The 21,302-nt window shown below is 35.7% G+C and overlaps 2 protein-coding genes and 1 pseudogene across 9 annotated transcripts in view; all 3 read right to left on the reverse strand.

Moving 5' to 3' along the window:
- Positions 1 to 21,302, reverse strand: part of FBXW7 (F-box and WD repeat domain containing 7) — a 263,511-nt gene that overhangs the window by 91,573 nt on the left and 150,636 nt on the right. For 5 of the 8 annotated variants that reach the window (XM_037830821.1, XM_037830818.1, XM_037830826.1 and 2 more), the window contains 2 exons: positions 14,871 to 14,920; positions 13,712 to 14,284 (listed from right to left, as the gene is read on the reverse strand). In XM_037830821.1, the coding sequence (XP_037686749.1) occupies positions 13,712 to 14,215 (504 nt within the window). In that variant the 5' untranslated portion in view covers positions 14,216 to 14,284; positions 14,871 to 14,920. The remainder of the gene's footprint in view (positions 1 to 13,711; positions 14,285 to 14,870; positions 14,921 to 21,302) is intronic. The other 3 variants (XM_037830823.1, XM_037830820.1, XM_037830819.1) reach the window with 1 other exon arrangement.
- LOC119529937 (26S proteasome non-ATPase regulatory subunit 5-like) lies at positions 5,559 to 6,790 on the reverse strand. Its single transcript, XM_037830828.1, has one exon. The coding sequence runs from the start codon at positions 6,581 to 6,583 to the stop codon at positions 5,915 to 5,917; it is 669 nt and encodes a 222-aa protein (XP_037686756.1). The 5' UTR covers positions 6,584 to 6,790; the 3' UTR covers positions 5,559 to 5,914.
- On the reverse strand, positions 6,691 to 7,577 carry LOC119529936 (annotated as a pseudogene).

The raw sequence follows: 21,302 nt of genomic DNA on the forward strand, positions 1-21,302 counted from the left end.
AGGCAGAAAAACAATTTTTATATAATGGGATAAGAGTCATAATAAACATATCATACTAGCAGAGGTTAAGTTGGGGCAACTTTCTGGGACATGAAAACAGATGTTAGGACAGTGGCTTTATGGATTATACCCTAGCCCACCCTTTCCCAAAATTGCTAATACTGTTTCATTTGATCTGGGTTCAAATCCTAGTCCCACGACGTAACAGCTGATTGACCCTGGGTGAAATTACTTAACCTCTCTTCACCTGTTTCTCATCTCTACTATAGAGGTAAAAATTAGAAACTACACCATAGAATTGTTATGATTACAGAGATTATGTATATAAAGTATGTAGCACAGTGCCCTAGCACATAGTAAATAGTGTTCAATAAATGATTTATGAATGCTATTATTAACATCCTCATTTTCATTGCACTGACGGGGTCCAGATCAAGGGTAGGTGATAGTCTGGCTCTACTATACTACACCTCAGCAGCACCACGTTGACCAGAGAGTATGACGCTTCAAGAGCAATCTATCTAGAGAAGAGCAACCAGGATGGTGGCCCTGAAAACACATAGAAGACATTCAATCTCAAGAAGATTAAGGATGCATATGATAGCAGTCTTCTATAAACTAAGAAGGGCTGCCTCTGCTCTAGATGGAAGAACAAGGGCCAAAGCAGCATAACAGATTTCAACATGAAATAAAGAACTCTAACATAAAGAACTGTCTAAAAATGTAATGTTACTTCACATTGTAATATTCCATAGTGATGATCTCATTTTCAAGACCCAAAGCATTTACTGATAGAGCTACTGGACACAGGTTTGAACTTGATAATCATTCAGGTTCCCTCTAACTCAGGGGGTGGGGTGGGGGTATGATTCTAGCTTAGAAGCCTTAAAATCAGGATAGAAAACCCAGGAGTTCAAATACATTAATTAGTTTGAAGGAATTGGGGTCTGGGCATAGAGAAAGCACAAGGGACTTCCTGGAACACTTTAGAATCATGTTTTAAAAGACAGACTCTGAAAGATATTCATGTTTCATGGAGACCTAAAAGTGCCATCAAAGCTACACTAATCCTCTCAAGAAACCACATAGAGAATAAATGTTTTAAAACAAGAAAAGATACCACCATGCTAACTATATCACACATCTAATAATGTGTTAAGCTGACCTCAGAGAATTGTGAGAGATGCATCGAGCCCTACAGAGGTGAAGAACTGGTTTTACTAAGTCTTAAGGGCCTAGAGCTCTTTCTACTATACTTAGCTGCACTTTCATTAAGAAATCATTATGTAATGCCCTTCCTTGTGAGGGACATCTTTTTTGTACAATACCCCATTAAGGACATTGTGTGTTATGGAAGTCACCAGAAAAGACTAAGTAGGATAATAATTGGTTTCTAGTAGATAAGCTTTTGCCCCCAATAAACAATAGTAATATATTTTTGTTGCAGCAAATTAGGAAAATTCTGAAAAGTACATAAGAAAAAATAAAAATAACCTTTAATTCGACAACATTCAGAGATAATAACTAACATTTAATATAATTCCTTCTGATCTTTTTCCATTTACATATGGATTAATGTTTTTTTTCACAATTAGGATCCTACTATATACACAATTTTGAATTCTACATTTTTAGTAAATATTATATTTGCAAGTATTTTCCAATTATTAAATATTTTTTTAAAAATATGATTTTAACAGCTGAATGAGTTGCTTTCAATTGTTTTCTACATCTTAGCAACATGGATCCTAAATAGAGATTTTAAGTCTCCTCGTGGGAGCCTTCTCAAGTAACTGCTAAGCATATTATAATATTCCTCTGTGTAACTATCTGTACATTGAATACTTGAATCTTAAATTCAAAAGATATGCCTATTTACAATTTATAGTCCAACTTGGGTACACTTTAAGAGGTGAAATGAGAATTGTTCACATTACAATTTATCAAATCTTCAACTCTCAAGTAGAATTAGCACCAGAGGCAAATATATCAAATTCTTACTGTTCAAAACAAACCAAAGAAATGATGAATGTCAGCCCAAGACAAAACTTACAATAAAGGTCACAAGGTCACCAAAGGTCACAAAGGTCACCAAATGAATTATAAAGAGAACAAACAATGGGTTCAGAAGAACTGAATAATCTAAATTTAGAAAAGTGTAAAGACAGAGATGGGATTTGGGTTGGGTTTTGAAGGATCTGGCCAGTTGGAGAGGAGTGAAGTCACTCAACTCAAGTGGAAGCTTCACAAATCCAATTTTGGAATTTGGGATTCATCAGCAGGAAAAGGGGCACCAGATATTTGGTCTGAGGTTACTGATCAATACAGAGCTAAAAATTCTCATAAAAATTCATCCAGTTATTCATACTGCCAAACTCATTGTCAAGTAAGTGGCATTATAGCCTGGCGGAAATAGAAACCTAAGCAAAGAAGCTCTTAACATTTTTAAAAATTGACTTTCCAATTTTTATTTTACAAGAACGTTGGAGTAGATGGGGGTGGTGACTTAAGTGTTCAAGTCTGAAAATACTGTTCTGTTAAACCTTCAGCCGAGCCACAGGCTTAGATGATAAGAAAAAATCAAACCTTACTCCACCAAATAACCAAAAGGCTGGAACATTAACAGAGATATAATCTGGGGAGGCAAAACAATTGGTTTGGGGAAAGATAAAGGGGAAAGAAAAAATAGTTTTAGTTTTCAGTGAGCCATTCAGGTGATGTGATGGGAGGTCAAAGCCTAATTTTGTATCTACCAAATTAAAAAATGGAACCCACCATGACATACTCCTTTATCCTTTTTCCTCATACCATCCCTCCCAACCATCAACAACAAGAGAAAACATTTAAAAAGAGTAAATCATTATAATTATATACATATGAAACAATTTGACTTAGGAACAGTTTTAGGATAACTATGGATACTTCAGAGAAGTTTATCATCTGCATAAAGCATAGATCAATGAATACTATAAAAAATTTTTAATTCCCTGTTCTGTGGGAAGACTATTGTTTAGTCTAGAATGAAAACCTATAATTAAAATAATCTTTAATTATGAGCAATAAATCAGATACAGATTTAAACATGGCCAACACCTGGAACTATTAGAATTTAAAATATTGTTAATAAATATTTTCAAAATTGCACTAAGAGGAATTAATCAGAAATTGACCATTTTTTGCACCCAAATGTAAGATTTACAATGCATTTAAATATACAGACGCTTTAGTTAAAGTTAGAAGAAAATATAGAGAAACTGACATACTTAAAGTCTAATGAAAATTAAGGGTACATGTCCTATCAACTGGGAAGATTTTTGAATAGCATTTCTTGGAAATTTATGTGATACTTTTATTTTTATTGAAAATTGCCTCAATTTATTATAGTATGCTCCCAATCCTCCAGTATATACTTTTTAAAAGTATTTCTCTATGTATATCTTTTTCCACTAGAGGGTGATGTGATCATTGAATTCTAAAGGTCATAATAACATAGATAAGTATCTGCTGTAATACAAGTGGGAACATAGGAATGAAATGTATATTATGGGAGGGGGTGAGGAATAGGAGACAGACAAAGTGACATCACAGGCCTACATCTGTAAACTACCTGAGTCTATCAGGCACTATCCTGCATGTTTTACATACATCATTTCACTTAATTCTTACAACCCTGAGAAGTAAGCCTTATAGTCTTTTTTTTTCTTCCCAGATAAGAAAGCAGGTTCAAGAAGATCACATGCCTATGGTCATGTTATGGGTGGCATAATCAGAATTCAAAGTTAGATCCAAAAAGCTCTTATTCTTTTACTGTAGTAGAGGAAGACCAGTCTCCTCTGTGTGTCTCCTTCCTCTGTTTCCATTATCCTTTCTACATGTTCAAAATTGGGTTAAACTGGGCTGAATTATTGCTTCTAATTTTTCCTCCTTCCCAAAAGTAAGAGGCATGGGTATTCCTCTGACCGTGTTTAGTAGTGTTATTCAAGATCCCTGCTTATACCTAACAGAATCTGAACTTTTTGTCTTGCAAGTAGAACACACTAGGGCCTTCCATAGGAGGCTACAACACTACAACAGAGTAAAATAAAGAGTGCTGTCAAATTCAGATGTTAGACACATTTTCTGACAAAGTTTCCAGCAGCTCTGGGTCTGGAGGAAGTTGGAGGATGGTGGACCAGAAACAAACTGTTACTTTGATCTCTGATTGGTTAGTGACCCTTGTGTCTGATGTCACTATTGTTTAGAACCTAGAGACAAGAAAGGGTCTTAGGCCCCTAGTCTCCAATACACCACAAATTGCTTCTTTGAAAACACACACACACTCTCTCTATTTTTGAAATACTTTCAAACTTACAGGACAGCTACAAAAATAATACAAAATCCATACAGAGAACTCCAAAACACCTCTATCCCCCAAGATACCCAGGTCCATCAATTTTAACATTCTGCACATTTGCCGAATCATTCCAGCTATCTATCCATCATTCTATCAATCTATTTATCAATCCATTTTCTGAACACTTGAAGGTAGGTTGTATACATCACCATCCTAAAACCTTTAATACTGTCATGCACATTTCACGAGAACAAGGATATTCACTTATGTATCCACCTTAAGTGCAGTGATCAAGTTCAAGAAATTTAACATGGGTATAAAGCTTACAGCCCATATTCCATTTTTTTTCATGTGTGCCAATAATGTACTTTTGAGCCTTCTCTACTCCCTTGTTAGATCCCATCCAGGATCACATATTTCATTTAATTGTCATTGTCTCTTCAGTTGCTTTTGTTTTTCCCTTTTTTTTTTTTTTTTTTTGGTGGGGAAATACATACAACATAAACTTGTCCATCTTGACCATTCCCAAGTATACCATTCAGCGGGAATAATCACATTCGCTATGCTGTGGTACACTCACTACTTTCCACTACTAAAACTTTCCCATCTCCCCAAAGAGAACCCTACAACCATTTTGTATTAACTCTCCACTCCTCCTGTTTCCTGCCCCTGGCAACCCGTACTCTAATCTTTGTCTCTATGAGCCAGGATATATTCCAATATTCCCCTTGTAGTTACCACGGGACTTAAATTTAACATCTAATCTGTTAATAATCTCCTTTGCTTTGATACCAACTTAACTTCAATAATACAAATTATGTTCCTATACCCTTCATTCCCACACTTTTATGTAGTTCTTATCACAAAGTACATGTTGGTGTATTTATAAGCCCAAAACCACTGATTTCTCATTACATTTTATGCATTTGCCTTTTAGATCTTGTAGGAAGTAAAAAGTGGAGTTACAAACAAAAAATACAGTAGCATTGGCTTTTGTTTGTTTAGATTTATTTCATGCCTTTTCAGAGGAATAACAGAATTAAAAAATCAAAAGAGAACTTAGTAAAATTATTTATTCTTTGTAAACAGAACATAATTTTAAGATTCCATAATACTTGTTTTTCAAAGCATATTTACATCCAAGTCTTTGAAAGTGGACTGAGAGGGAAAAAAGCACCAAAAAGGGGGGGAAAAAAGTGGTGAGAAGAACTAAAAAATAATTTAGTTCCATTCTATTTAAAGCAAATTTTGAATAAGACAGTGTGCATGTCCATGAAGTTTTCAGGGAGGAGAACCATATAGCTACCGTTTTGCAAAGATTAAGGCAATCAAAGGAATCTGAAAAATACATGGTTTAATTAAGACCAGATTTTCCTGCTTTCAATGTACACCAAAACTCCTGGTTCCATACCATGTATCAATGTAGAAACACAACAAATATTGGTGATAAAGTTACATTAGATATTCCATGGTAATTTTGGAGGGAGGAAAGTCTCGGTTTTGTACCATACAGATGGAGTCAAATCCGTCTGGAGAAGTTCGGGTCAGAAAATTGTCCTCTATATTAGACTCAAGAAGAAATTATTCAGCTCCTTCCACTGCTGTCATGGAAATAGGCTTCACATAGTATGGACCTTCACTCAGATAAGTCCTCAGCCTCAAATAATTTGGGTTCCCAAAGATTTCTGCAATTGTCTTGGAATTGGCAAGTGCTTTTACTAGTTCATACTTGGCATCTTTTGGAGCTTTGTCATGTTCCATGGACCGGTCCATCACATATTCTACAAAACCTGAACTGTTAAACATAAGTTTCTGAGCCCAGGGTTGGTTTGTAATGGCCGCGAACACTTTTAAGGCAGCACAGTGTAGTTCAGGGAAGGGTTGATTACTGATGCCACGAAAGAGTTCCAGTGGGTCCCGAGATAAAAAAGAAAACCTGGATTCTGTCATCCTCAGAAGGTCATCAGTTTGCTCCTCAGGTGGTAAATATAGAAGAGATGAAATTGCATCCAAACACCTAAGTTTTAGCTCTGTTGAGGCATTCTTTGCTTGATGTCCTATTCTTGTAAGCAAACGTTCAAAGCGAGTTCCTGTTTTCTGTAAAACCTGTTCTCCTTCAACACTGGATTCCAGGATTCCAACTGTGTCCACTGCTACACTAATCATGGTGGAGTCTTGACTTTCTGTCATTTCAAAGACCTTTTCCACAAAGACAGGATAATGCTCACAGATCTGTTGAGGACTATCCATTATAGCCAAGTTTCCAAAAAACGTCACAAACCCTGGCAAATAGAAGCTCGAGAAAGGGTCTGAATCTGACCCAACAATTAGGTTAGAAATCTGGTCAATTACTCCTTCTTATGCAAGGTACTGTCATCCATGATGAGTATATGCCAGTGATGTCACCATTTCTATACAGGTGGCTCTGACCAGCACATCCTCACCCATCCCCATCAGCTCTCTGAGGATCTGGGTTACCAATCCGCCGGTAGTACAGTAGTTTAAGGATTCTGGTGACACAGAAGAGATCTCTACAATTAGCTCATATACTCTGTATTGAACAATGTCATTTGTTTTCATTACAATTTTCATATCATCCAGCAAACTGCTTTCAAATAAAGCCTCTAGTCCAGTTTGGGTTAGTGAGATTCTTGACAAGGATTTGATGGCTGCTTTAGCTACAGATACATTATTGCCACCAATACAGCAAATGATTTGTTTTAGTAACTCAGAATTATTTAGAATCTCAGTAACAGCATCAGAATTTTCAACAATTCTTCCAACCTGGGATAGAGTGAGGATTTTTACAAAATCATCAGGGTGAGTCAGTCCCATCTACAGGTCAACTCTGAGGTTCCATGCCACATGAACTGGCTCCATAGCTTGGAGCAATCTCTCCAGAATGGACACACATAAAGCAGTCTGTTCCCGATGGTTCTGGTTGAGTAGAGAGAAAAGGGGGCCAAGGTGCAGTTCCGCCACTTGCTTGCAGAGATCGCTGGGTGGCACGACCTGCAGCGCCAACTGAAGCGCACAGAGCCCCTCCAGCAGCGCTTCCAGCCAGGACACCTCCCTCAACAGCGCCAATGCCTGATCCGCCATCTTGTCCCTTCTAGCATTGGCTTTTATCCATATTGTCACCCTCACCAGAGATCTTTATTTCTTCATGTGGCTTTGATCTATTGTCTATTGTCCTTTCCTTTCAACCTGCAGAACTCTATTTAAAATCTCTTCCTAGTCTAGCAGTGATAAAATTCCTCATCTTTTGTTTATCTGGGAATGTCTTAATCTTTCCCTCATTTTTAAAAGACAATTTTGCCAGCTGTAACGATCTTGGTTGGCAGTTCTTTGCTTTAAATATGTCATCCCACTGTCTTGTTGACTCCATGGTTTCTGATGAGAAATCGGTACTTAATTTTATGGGGCTCCCATGTACGTGACATGTTGCTTCTTTCGCAGCTTTTAGAATTCTGTCTTTACCTTTGTCACGTGCTGTGGCATGGGTCTATTTGAGTTTATCCTATACAGAGTTCCTTGAGTGTCTTAGATGTGTATACTCATCTTTCTTTAAATTTGGGAAGTTTTCAGTCATTACTTTTTTGGATAGTCTCTCTGTCCTTTTCTTTTCTGGGGCTCCCACATTGCACATATTGGTATATGGGTGGTATTGCACTGATTCCTAAGGCTCTGTTCACTTTTCCTTGTTCCTTCTTCCTTCTACTACTCAGACTGAATGATTTCAATTGTCTTATCTTCAAGTTCACTGATTCTTTCTTCTGCAAGCTCCAATCTAGAGAATTTTTAATTTCTGTTACTATGGCCTTCAACTCTGTTTGGGTCCTTTTCATAATTTCCATCTCTTTATTGTTATTCTCTTTATGTTCATCTGTCATTTTCCTGATTTCCCTCAGTTCTTTGTCCATGTTTTCTATTAGCTCTTTGCATAAGTAGGACCATTTTTTCAAACGTCTTTCACTGGAATTTCCCAGGTCTGGTTCTCCCCATTGACGGTTTCTAATGCTTTAATTTTTTTTATTTGCCTGGATCATAACTTCCTGTTTGCATGTTTTGTAATCTTTTGTTGAAACCTGGACACTTTATTTTAGTGTGTTTTTGCTGGAATTTAAGACACTGAGACGTTTGTTTCTTAAGGTTATACACAACTAGTATTTTTTTAATGCATTTTTTTATTGTGAACTTTAACATATATACATAACAGTGATAACTTTCAAAGTACTATTTAATAAGTAGTTAGAGGGCAAATTTCAAAGAATGTCATGGGTCACAGTTCCACAACTTCAGCTATTTCCACTATTGTAAAATATAACATATATACAGAAAGGTGTAACTTTTGATGTACAGCTCAATAAGCAGTTTAGGTAATTTCAAAAATTGTTATGGGTTACAGTTCCACAGTCTTAGTCCTTTCCCTATTATGCAACAAGCAAGGTATATACAAAAAGGTGAAGACTTTCACGGCACAATTCAACAAGTCCAGCCGGTGTTTTGACAGACCTTTCCTTGAATGCCAGGCACTAACAAAGAGGGGGAAAAAAAAGGAGGAAAAAAGCGAAAACACCTTTTCCATGGTGTTTGCAAATTGACCTGTGAGAGTGCTCTTTCAGGGCTTATCCATACAAAGAGTTTAGAGTTTAGAGAACTCTCTAGGCCAAAGTGTAGGGACCTCCCTGATCATTTCTGCACGTCTTCCCTTGTGCATGCACTGTGGCACCAGGAATTCTTCCATTTCCACAGTTCTAATGTCCCTTCTTCCCTAGAAAATAGTTTCCTCACACTGGGCACTATACCATATGTCCTACAGCCAGCAATCCCTTGACTCAGGTAGCACGAGTTGACTGCTTGCCCACAGCATTCTGTTGGAGAGTTCCCTGAGCACCTTCTACACACATGGCAAGTTTTGTTATGCTGAGTCCCTCCGACCATCACCAGACAGACTGGGCCTGATGTACATGCTCCCAGTCTTTACATAAAAGTTACTTTGCCCCCTCTGGAACCAGGACAAGGAATCTCCACACTGGGAGTGCAGGCCAGCTCTGCACAAAGCCAGTGAGGGGTTAGTGAGGGGCAAGCCAGGCCACCAGGAGATCCTACCACTTTTAGTGGTGTTTTTCTTTTTCAGTGCTCACCCTATTACTGTAATCCTTTAACTTTTTCTTTAGCTTTGAAAATGTAGTTTTTGCAAGTTTTTCCTGGTTGTTCCTGAATATATATTTTTATAAACCATGATTTAGAAATTTAAGGTAAAAAGGAAAAAAAAAAAAAAACTGTTTAGTTAGCAGGAGAAATCAAACAATCAAGAATGGGGAAAACAACAGAGCAATGTGAGGTAAGGAATAAAGTTATATGAGAAGAGAATAGATGGAAGTCACTGAGCTAGATATGGAGAAGCAGAAATTGGTGCTCAAACATGTTTCTCTTCATGAAAAGATCAAGAGGACACAAGACCTGGCCTAATGGTGATCTTGTTTTCTTTTCATTTTAGTAGAAAATGAGTTGATATTCTATAAACATTAAAAGAATTCTTCAGTCTGGGCTGAGCATATCTTCAGAAAACAAGATGTCATTTTTTTCTTTTCCTTTCTTTTGTTTGTTCTTTTTTTTTAAAATATGAGAAGACTTTTGACAGAGGGTGTTAAAATCAAAAAGAATATTCTTATCTGGGGAAGCAAACTGGCTCTAGAATTTGCAGGCGTACTAGTTACATTTCTAGAAATAGCCAGCACACGACCCCTGGTTAAGAAGCATGTTTCATGGACTCTAGAATGAGTGGTATCTTTTATCCAGTCTCAAATTTCTCTTTTTTTGCACTGTCATTTCTTCCTGTTAGAATTTTAGCCTCAAACCCTTAAGTCTTCAATAATGTTTTATTAAACATTACAAAGAAAAGCAGATGAATAAGTTCTCTGTACTTTCTCTAGGGTAGCTAAGGTGTCAAATGTGACATAATATTAGAAAACCAGCAAATCCCAGAATGCAGAACCTTAAATTAAATAGACTTGTATCCTAGGGAATATCTTTTTTAGTAATATTTGGCAAAATTGTACCTTAAGGAGCAGCATAGCACACGGAAAGAGAAAAAAGGGTTTTTTGAAATTACGCAGTTCCGGGTTAAAATTTCAACCCTGACACTTATCCAAGTATGGTTCTAGGTAAATCATTTGACCCCTCTGTAATCTCTATTTACTTATCTGTCTTAGGACCTGGCAAACAGCATAGGCTTAATAAACAACAAATCTTGAGTGCCATTACCCTTGATTTTGAACAACATTAGGACAGTCTTGAATTTCTAACATACATGGTGGCCATAGGCTCCTAAAAGAACAAAACTTCAGTGACTAGAAAAAAATGACTGTCCTAAGAGTTTTGACAGCTTTCAGTATGCTTTTAACTGAAAAACCAATGCAAGAAATGACAAAAACATTTTTCTTATTAGCATATTTTTAGCATGTTTAGGAACGATGAACAAATAAGCCTGGCTATCCACAGGGTTTATTTAGGAGACTACCAAAAAAATAAAATTTGAAAGGTGTGCTGTGTAAATCTGAACAAGAAAAAGTGGAATTAAAAAAATGGTTCTTATGCTTCTACTCTTTTCAAAGTTTAAGAAGACTTGGAGTAAACGGTGGACTAGTGTAATGTCTGAAGAAGTCTTATGTTTATAATGATCAATAATTTAAAGTTCTTCTAAAATAAAGTCTTCAAACAGTGAGATCTTCACCTTATTTCTCATATTAAAAAGATTCATACACATGGGTGACCAATATTTTCTTTCTAAGCAACATAATAATAGGTGACTTTTTTGAAAAATTTTTGAAAAGATAGTCTAAGTTTCAGGAACAGACAAAAATTGAAAGCACTATCTTGAGTCAGGGATGGTAAAATGGATGAAAACCACTAATTGATACCATTTCCTTCTTAGATCACACCAACTATATAAATAATTTTTATAGATGCCTGGTACAAAAAGTACCCAATAGGATCTAAACCTGCAGATAGGCTATGGAAATTATGGATAAACAAGTTTTGGAAAAAGTTTCATGATTAGAAACAAAAATGATTTAACAATTCAAGTGTTAATCCAAGTGTTAAAGATATTTCATTCCAGGTCAAGTTAGGTTAAAGGAGATGATGCTATATTTGCTTCTACATTGTTTGTGGGCCAAATCAATGATTCACTGTGAAACTATAAAATAAGTAAACAGGACGAAGAAGATGAACTACTACAGATACTATTTATTTTAATGTCTGTAAAATAAATATGCTATTATTCAAGTTAAAATGTTCCTTTACAAAGCATCATATAACTCATGAGTCAACTCTACATGGCTAGTTATAATTTCTATCTAATTTTCAAATGATACATAAAGAATCCAAAAGCATGCAACATAAAGACCCAAGAGCTTAGAATACTGAAAAAAAAAAGGACAGAAGTTGTTACACACCTCACTCATTGACTAAATTCTTTCTTGCCTCCTCTCCTACTTGAATAGACCATTATTTGGCAACACTTCCTAAAATATCATTTAAAATAAATTCTAATGCCAGTGAAAAGTATCTGATGTCTTACTGAACGTCCTGCAATTTTGATAGCACCATAACACAGAGAAAATCAAATGCAAATGACTTAGGAGCTTGTACCCCCACCAAAAAAAAAAAAAAAATTCAAATCGTCAGTTTTCATTATGATATATGTATGTACATGTTCTTTACAACTTTAAAAAATATTTTTATTATGGAAAGGTTTAAACATATTTAAAAATTTAAAAGTAGCCAGAATAATACCCATGATCACCCATGACTCAGTCACCCAGCTTCAAGAATTAGCAACTCATGGCCAATATATACCCTTCCTCCATTTCTCCCCTTCAGTATTATTTTGAAGCAAAACCTAAACATTATATTATTTCATTATGACTATAATTTGATGGGAGAAAAGGAAATACAACAGAAGGTTTGAGTAATGAAAGAAATAATTTTTCCCCTTCCTCTCTACCACCAACCCCCACAAGACATGACCACAATTTTAAGTGATAAAATATCTGGGAGCATTTTGGGGAAAGAAGCCTACATGTCACCCCAAGGAACAAGCACCGGCAATTCCAAATTTACTGCAGGTGCCCCAGACATCAACTCCTTCCAACTCAGACTGACTTTGACGTTTTAGTGTCTCCTTGCCCATCCAGTAGCAAAAACAATACTGCGAAGCAGTGATAGTATGGCTGGCTAGTATATTCCAATTTCTAATCTCTGGTATAGCCTATTTGGACTGTGTCTATTGGAATTTTCTCACACTTGATTAAATGCCAAGTGCCTCAGTTGATAGGGTTCCTCCAGTATAGACAGGAGACTAAATGTCCACCTTTTAGAACATGTCTAATGGCTGACTCCATGGGCTACCACTAGCTAAATGAGATAAGGAGACAGATACAACAGCTTTCCTACAGGAATGGGCAGGGAAAGGAAATCTGCAGGAAAAGGGAAGTTGCAGCAGAAAGCTGCCAGAAAGTTGGGAGTCTAAGTGCCTCTCTTCATCTCATCTCCTACCCCTCATGGCCAAATATTTACCAAAATGGTTCAGCTATTTTATTATAAATATTCAAATCCTTCTGAGAAGTAAATGGAGTATTCCAATGAAATGAATTCAGAAAGAACAACCAGTTCTTCTGGTATTCCTAAATGGATTAATTTTAATAAAACAACTAGAGGACAATAAACACTGAAATAATGCAATGCATTCTTTTTGTTTTATAATATAGGAAAAGCATTCAATATTCTTAAATGCCAGTATCGAATACTTTAACCTTTAAAAATACCAACTCAGACTTTCTTCTTACAACCAAATACTAATACTCAAGACTGTAATTTCATCTTGTTTAATTATATCATGAAAAGAAAACTATTTTAATCACCATAATAAGAAAACCAATTTGGGGTAACGTCCAATAAACTTATGCCCAAGAGTAACACCTCTGAATACACAGCCCACCCACCAGCTGCATTTTGTAAATAAAAATAAAATATTTGATACACACATATCATATATTACACATATCAAATACCACATAATCTACTAACCCTGTCCCTCAGAAGCAAAGTTTAGAAGAAAATTTAGCAATAATAATTTTTCACAGTATAGAATCAATAACCTTCCCTTCCTTTGTAATGAGAATGCCTATGATCAGTATTTCTATACCTAACACTTTCTGTAAAACAAAAATTAGTTCAATTTATTATTACACATGTGAAGATTAATTTACAATAATCTAAAGACTGTGAGGAAAATTTTACTGCAATTAAAATGGATGTATAAAATTTCTCAGGTTAACAGTAGATCAAGTAAGAAAAAAATGTACTCACTTTTGTTGTCTTTGTATAGAATGGGGAGGAGAGTTGGTGAATGGGCAAGTCCACAATACTACTGGAGTTTGTAACATTGTTACTATGTGTATGTTCATCCTCTCTGCTACTGTCATCAGACTGATCAAAATCATCACTCTCCTGGTCCATTTCCTCTTCTTCATCCTCCTCATCTTGTTCACCAGCATGTTCTTCATCTTCCTCTTGTTCTTCTTGGTTTCCTGAGGAGTCCTCATCTACTGAAATAAATCGATTATTGTTTTCTTCCAATTGTCCTTGCTGGGAATCATTTTGGTCTCCAGGTCGAGGTTCCACTCCAACAACTTCACCGTTCCTTGCAGTGTGCTCCTCCTCTTGTTGTCTTAGTTGCTGCTGCTGCTGCTGTTCCTCCTCTACCACACGATTCATCTGTTCTTCATCCACCTGGCTTGAGGAAGGGTTACCTCTCAGAGAGCCTCCAGTTCGCCGTCTTTTGCTCCCCACAGAGAGCAGTTCCTGATTCATTTCCAAAAGCCAGCTTGCTACTTCTTGGACCTTGGCTAGGCTATCAGAAGATGCAAAGGTTTTCACATTCTGTAGGGAAAATGGAAAGAAGGAAAAAAAAAGGTTTGTAAATTCTACACCATCTTTTACTTTCATGTTGTAAGCCTATATTCCAAATATCATTAAAGATTATAAAAAGCATATTCTTCAGTGATCAATATATAAAGTTTAAATTGTAAGCTATGAGACTTTATAAATATATACCAAAAATCATGTAGTAAATAGCTTTATTTAATTTTTAGCATGAAGCTCTATACTTAATTTAGTTGCTCTGACCAATAAAACATAATTTAACCAATAAAAGAAATTTAGGTCAGTAGTTCATAAACTATCCCCTTTGTAAAACTTACAAAAATGTTCAAAAATATGTCACAAAAAAACTATTCAGTGCTCAGTTAAGTTCAGGAAATGCTGAGGTAAACCAAGTTAAAAGACTGCTTTATCCTAGGAATTTCCCAAACTTCTCTGATCACAGAATCTTGTCTTCAGACCCAGTTTTCTGAAAGGTATCAAATACAATCATTATGATTTTCACTTCTCACAATGACTATAAATCAGCCAGGCAAAAATAACAAAAAGTTTATTTAAAAAAAAAAAAAAGGTAAAAAGAGCATACCCTCTGACCCAGTAACTCCACTTCTGGCAATCTATTCTAAGGAAGTAATCCTAAAAACAGAAAAAAAAATTATGCAGGAGATGATCACTGCAGCTTTATACACAAAATAAAACAAAACAAAACACAATAATCAATCAAATGTTCAAGATGAAGGAATCCATGAGACAGGCTAGAGTGCAATCCTTAAACACAATGTTCATGAAAAGTTTGTGATAACATGAGATGTTTATACTATGTTAAGAGGAAAAATGCAGGAAATTATGATCTCAGTATGATTTTTAAATAGCAAAAAGAATAGAGGGCAATATTTCAAAACATAAACTGCATTTTAGGCAGTGTTATTATACGTAACTTTATTATTTTTTAACCATATTTCTCAAATTTGTTACACGAACATGTTTATTCTTATGTTTTTAACACAGGATCTAAAATTTTATCTTCCCTAGCATGTTTTCATCACATTTATTATAAAATTTCATCTTTTGCTGGTATGTATATGGAAATGTTTGAAGTTACACAAAATAATGCCAGCACATTAAACAGGTTCATATAAAATTCTTTAAAAATATCTTTAAAGTTTACTAATACAAGAAGTATAGTATCTTATATAGTACTCTCTAAGAGTAAATAAATTATATTACAATGATCTTCAGTCAAAGCAACCACACTTACTTTTTCAACCCTCACCACTAGATAGTGGATGATCCCCCAAAGGTCCAGTTCTCATTGCAAGCTTTGAAATGAACTCAAACAGTTGAATGATGGTATTAATATAGTAATATGCCATTTTCTTTTCTGTAATCTAAGCTTTCTAAGAGAAAATATTTAAAAAATTCTTGAATTCTAATTACACCAGAGTGTAAGTGTAGAAAGAGAAGAAAAGACCCCAAAGATTGAGCCCTGAGGCACTCCAACATTCTGAAGGAAGAAGAACCAGCTATGATGGCTATGGCTAAGAAGAAATAGCAAGGGAAGAAGGAAAAACAGGAATCAGTGGTATCCTGGAAACCAAATAAAGTATATCAAGAAGGAGGAAGTAAATAATTATGACAACTTTGTTGATAGACGATGAAGCCAAAGAACCGACCCTCCACAAATCAGAAATCATTAGTAATGAGCATTTTTGGTAATTAAAATGTGATGTCAGAAGAGAGGTGGTGGGTATGGACAAGTGAGGAGTTTGCTACAAAAGGAACAAAAGAAAGAAAGTGACACTTGCTGGGGAGCATAGGATCAAGAGAAGATTTTTTTTTTTTTCTTTACGATTAAAAAACTAGCAGCATATCTATCTACTGACAGGAATGATCCAATATAAAACAAAAAGTTGGGAAGATAGGAGAGAAAGAAGAATTACTGAAATTATATCCTTAAGTAGTTAGAGGGGATGAGTTCTGGAGAAAACGTGGAGAGATGGATGTATCTATTTACTGTAGGTGGGGAAGTAGAATGGTGCAGCTCATCTGGAAGGCAGTGTGGTGGTTCCACAGGGAGCTAAGTATGGGGTTGCTACATGGTCGTACAATCCCATTATTGGATACATACTTAGAAGACTGAGAACAGGGGCACAAATGGACATTTGCACACTGGTGTTTATGACAGCAGTATTCATGATTCACAACAGATGGAGGTGGCCTAAGGGAACATCAACTGATGAATGGATTGGTGAACCGTGGTGTATGCATGCAATGGAATACTGAGTGGTCGCAAGAAAGAATGAAGTTGTGAGGTATGCAACTAGGTGAATGGACCCTGAGGACAGTATATTGAGTGAAATAAGCCAGAATCGAAAAGACAAAGATTGTAATTTCTCACTAATATGGACTAACTATAACGTGCAAACTCTGGGAATTGAATCTGAGAGCACAGGTTATCAGGGGAAGGCTTACTGTAAAGGTTCCTAGATTGTAAGCTCTTACAGCAGACATCTATTCATGAGTTGATGGTTATTTCTAAATTCTGAGATGCTGAGCTCTTTATGTATAACCTGGTCAGTCCCTGGAACTTCAGGTATCTTTGCGACACCTGAGACCCAGAGCCAGAGTTTGGCAGCCATGAATGCCAGCATACTGTTAAAGAAGCTGAGAAAGAGATCAGACTTCAATTAGAGATATAAACGAAATGGACCTGGTTAGGACTAAGGCAAATCAGATTAAAGGGTAAAGGATGATATTGACTATGTTTTAAAACTTCAACTTCTGTGTGAGACCAAAGGAAGAGATGTTTATTTGGCACAAAATCTTTATTTCCTGTAGCATACTATATAATTTAACTTGTATGGTCAGTTTATTAAAACACTATAATTACACGGAACCATGAAAAGGGAGTGAGATCCGGTTGGTTTGTACAGGTTAGTGTGAAACCCTGATACATCCCAGAGTAATCTGGGCAGAGAATAAAAAGTATTTGCAAAGCCCTCTTGAGGGACTGGGGAAAAATATGGAAATATTTAACTTCCCCACCTGGGGAATTCCTGATATTTTTGCAAGCATTGGGGATGACCAATTTAGAAGGCCGAGCCCCTGATCTTGGGGCTTTCCATTATGAAGCTTGTTACTGCAAAGGAGAGGTTAAGCCTATTTCTAATGGTGCCTAAGAGTCACCCTCAGAGAACCTCTTTTGTTGCTCAGATGTGACATTTCTCTCTAAGCGAACTTGGCAGGTAGACTCGCTGCCCTTCTCCCTACATGAGACGTGACTCCAAGGGGTATAAATTTCCTTGGTGACGTTGGGACATGACTTCTGGGGATGAGCCTGGTCTGGCATTGAGGAACTGAGAAAGCCTTCTTCACCAAAAGGGGGAAGAGAAATGAAATAAAATAAAGTGTCAGTGGTTGAGAGAGTTCAAGTGGAGCTGAGAGGCCATTCTGGAGATTATTCTTATGCATTATATAGAGATTGCTTTTTCGTTTTAGTGTATTAGAATAGCTAGAAGGAAATACCTGAAACTGTTGAACAGCAATCCAGTATCCTTGATTCTTGAAGACAACTGTATAACTATACAGCTTATAGGGTATACTACTATGTGATTGTGAAAACCTTGTGGCTCACACTCCTTTTATCTAGTGTATAGACAGATGAGTAGAAAAATGGGGACAAAAAGTAAATGAATAATGGGGGGGGATGGGGGATATGGGATGTTCTGGATGTTCTTTTTTACTTTTTCTTTTTTTTTTGGAGTAAGAAAAATGTTCAGAAATTGATTGTGGTGATGAATGCATAACTATATGATGATACTGTGAACAACTGATTGTACACTTCAGATGATTCTATGGTACATGAATATATCTCAATAAAATTGCATAAAAATAAAAATAAAAAAGAGGGGATGAACAGGAATTCAAAAGTGGGAAAATGAATTTAAGCTATGGTAAGAGATGTGGTAACAAGTGGTGGGTGTTTATAGTGGTGGGAATCTTTGGAAGTTCCCTTCTAATCCACCCCATCCCCCCACCCCACTCCTTCTCCTCCTTTTGGTAAAAGAGGAAGTGAGGTCATCAGCTGAGATGATCATGGAAGAGGAGGTGATAGAAATTTGAAGAGTTATAACATAATCTTCTAGGAGAGAAGAAGGGAATATCCCTTGATTGTGATGGTCAAATGTAATCAATAAACCATGATGCAATATAGATTAAATATAGCTTCTAAAAGGCAAGTGACTCTTACTTACAACTCAGGCAAATACAATACAGAATTTCTATTTGATGTAGTATAAAATCATCAAGTAAAAATAAATATCAGTTCTGAGCAAGGGTGTAAGGTAGGGTTCATCAGAAAAAGCACATTAAATAAACCTATACATAGGTTCTCTTCAAAGAAAGAATCAAAATCTTATTTTAGCAAATCTATCTAAAGTTTAGCTCTCCTAAAACTAACTAAAATATTTTCCACTTGGATATCTGAGCTTAGAATGTCATGAAATTAGGGACACTGCCTGGGATACAGATCCCAAGCAAATTACCCTTCTTTGTATGTGTAGCTCAACAGGTACATTTTAAGAAGACCGAAAACAGGTTAAATGGAATATTAGGAGTAACTTAGAAAGTGGAAAGAAAAGAGAACAAAGATCATTTAAAAAGTCACAAAAAATGTGTGCCAAGAAGGGAAGAAACTGTTGATGAGCAGCCAGCCTAGGAGAAACAGAAAATTTGTAACTGGCATTTTTAAAACAGTTGACCAACTCTGGTAGGTACTGGTTTATCAATGAACACTTCTGTTACCAATTATGAATAATATAAGTTCAAATCACTATCATATTGTGTAACTTAAGTTGGGGGGGGGCAGAGTAAGGAAGAGCGTGTCTTAATTTAAGCCAATAAAGTTAAAAGATTCTCATATTTACAGTGTGACATGCAAACCGCTTTCAAAATAACAGATTTTTATAGGCAGACCATGTCCAAACTGGTAAACAGTCAATCAAAGTAGAAGAATCAGATTTAAAGCATAACCAATACAAAATATAAAGTGACACAGCTAAAAGTGGAAATACAGGAATTCCAGAATATTTGAAGAGGCTGAAAATATCTGATCAGTAGACTTAATTTTCCCAAGCATAGGTTGGGATTTCCCTTACCCATTTAGGAATGAGAAATGGGAATGAACATATAGAAACTAAGGGAAAGAATTCTATTTCCTCTTTGGAATCCATAAATTTGACATTAAGTAAAAAACTGTATTGTCAGGAAGTTAGTTTTTCTAATAACCTACTTATTAAGATAATGACCTATGGCCTAAATGATGTGTTTATCTAATAATTTATAGGAAATCAGAATCAACTACTAAATACTTTTAGGGGCATATCTTCTAAAAATAGTTTATAAAGTTCTACAAGAAAAAAAAATCTGTACCAATGAACTAAAAAAAATGCTCTTTTATTTCTTAACAGAAATATAAAACGTCAAGATATATCAAATACAGAATTTATGTTTTTATCAACAACTAGTGATAGAACTTAAGTTCAGTAAAAAAAAATCAAATGGCTAATATAGTTTGGCACTCAAGTGCATGATTTCTTTGGCAACTGAACATAATGAGTGGAAATAATTAAAGGTTAGGAATAATACTGATCAAAGAAATTACAGAATTTTAACTGCCTTACTTCATGGACCAGGCAACTGAGGCTCAAAGAATTAAGTAAGTCTCTCAAGACTGCTAACTTCAAGCCATCTTCAAGAAAAGCTGGGACCAGAACTTGACATCCAACCCAATTTTCTTTCATATGCCCCAGTCTACAGTAACTACATATGGTAAAAATCCTCTATAACAGATATCAGCCTTATTTTACAAAACTAGAATCACTGCAATGCTCAGAGATTATTATTCTGAAACAAATATTTAGTGAGCACTCAACATACTTCAGGCACATATGAATTTTCTGGAGAATGATATTTACAAATTAATCAATGGTATTTAAACTTTCTAGACCAGAATTCAGAGTAAAATTAGATGATGTTATAACTCTATATGCATATACTTAAACATAACTGAAACAGTAGTTTCAGAGAAAGAAAATAATTAAATGTTTCAGACACCTAACATCTCTAAAAATTACCCTTAATTAAACACCTACTTTAACCCAGAACCAAGCACTGCTTCCAATGCAAGAGTCACACTGTACTCAGAGATATCAGTGAACAAAGACACCACAGCATTACTTCTAACCCTATGGTTCCTCTAATCTAACAAAAGATCAATTATTTGAGAAATTCAAATCACCAATGTAGATACCATTACTAAATTGTTCAAATAAATAAAAAGTACAGATATCCCAGATAAAAAAAAGTTGGGCTTTGCATAAAGTAATCGCAAGAGAAAGAAAAAAGGGAAAAAGGAAGTGGCATCACTATTTCCTTTTTTTTGTATTTGTTTTTGTTTTTAAATTCAGTTTTACTGAAATATATTCACGTACCATACAATCATCCATGCTATACAATCAACTGTTCACAGTACGATCATATAGTTAGGCATTCATCACCACAATCTATTTCTGAACATTTTCCTTAAATCAGAAAGAATCAGAATAAGAGTAAAAAATAAATAAAAGTAAAAAAAGAACACCCAAACCATCCCCCCCAACCCCCCCATTTATCATTTAGTTTTTATCCCCATTTTTCTAGTCATCCATCCATACACTAGATAAAGGGAGTGTGATCTACAAGGTTTTCACAATCACACTGTCACCCCTTGTAATCTACATTATTATATAATTGTCTTCAGGAGTCCAGACTACTGGGTTGGAGTTGGGTAGTTTCAAGTATTTACTTCTAGCTATTCCAATACATTAAAACCTAAGAGGTGTTATCTATATAGTGCATAAGAATGTCCACCAGAGTGACTTCTCGACTCCATTTGAAATCTCTTCCCCTTTTTTAAGGGGAAGAACAGTATTCTTCTGGCAGCCATCTTCCATGGCAGTGGAAAAGGATTCCTAAAGAT

The sequence above is a fragment of the Choloepus didactylus genome, chromosome 3 (genome assembly GCF_015220235.1).
Source record: "Choloepus didactylus isolate mChoDid1 chromosome 3, mChoDid1.pri, whole genome shotgun sequence".
Taxonomy (NCBI): Eukaryota; Metazoa; Chordata; class Mammalia; order Pilosa; family Megalonychidae; genus Choloepus; species Choloepus didactylus.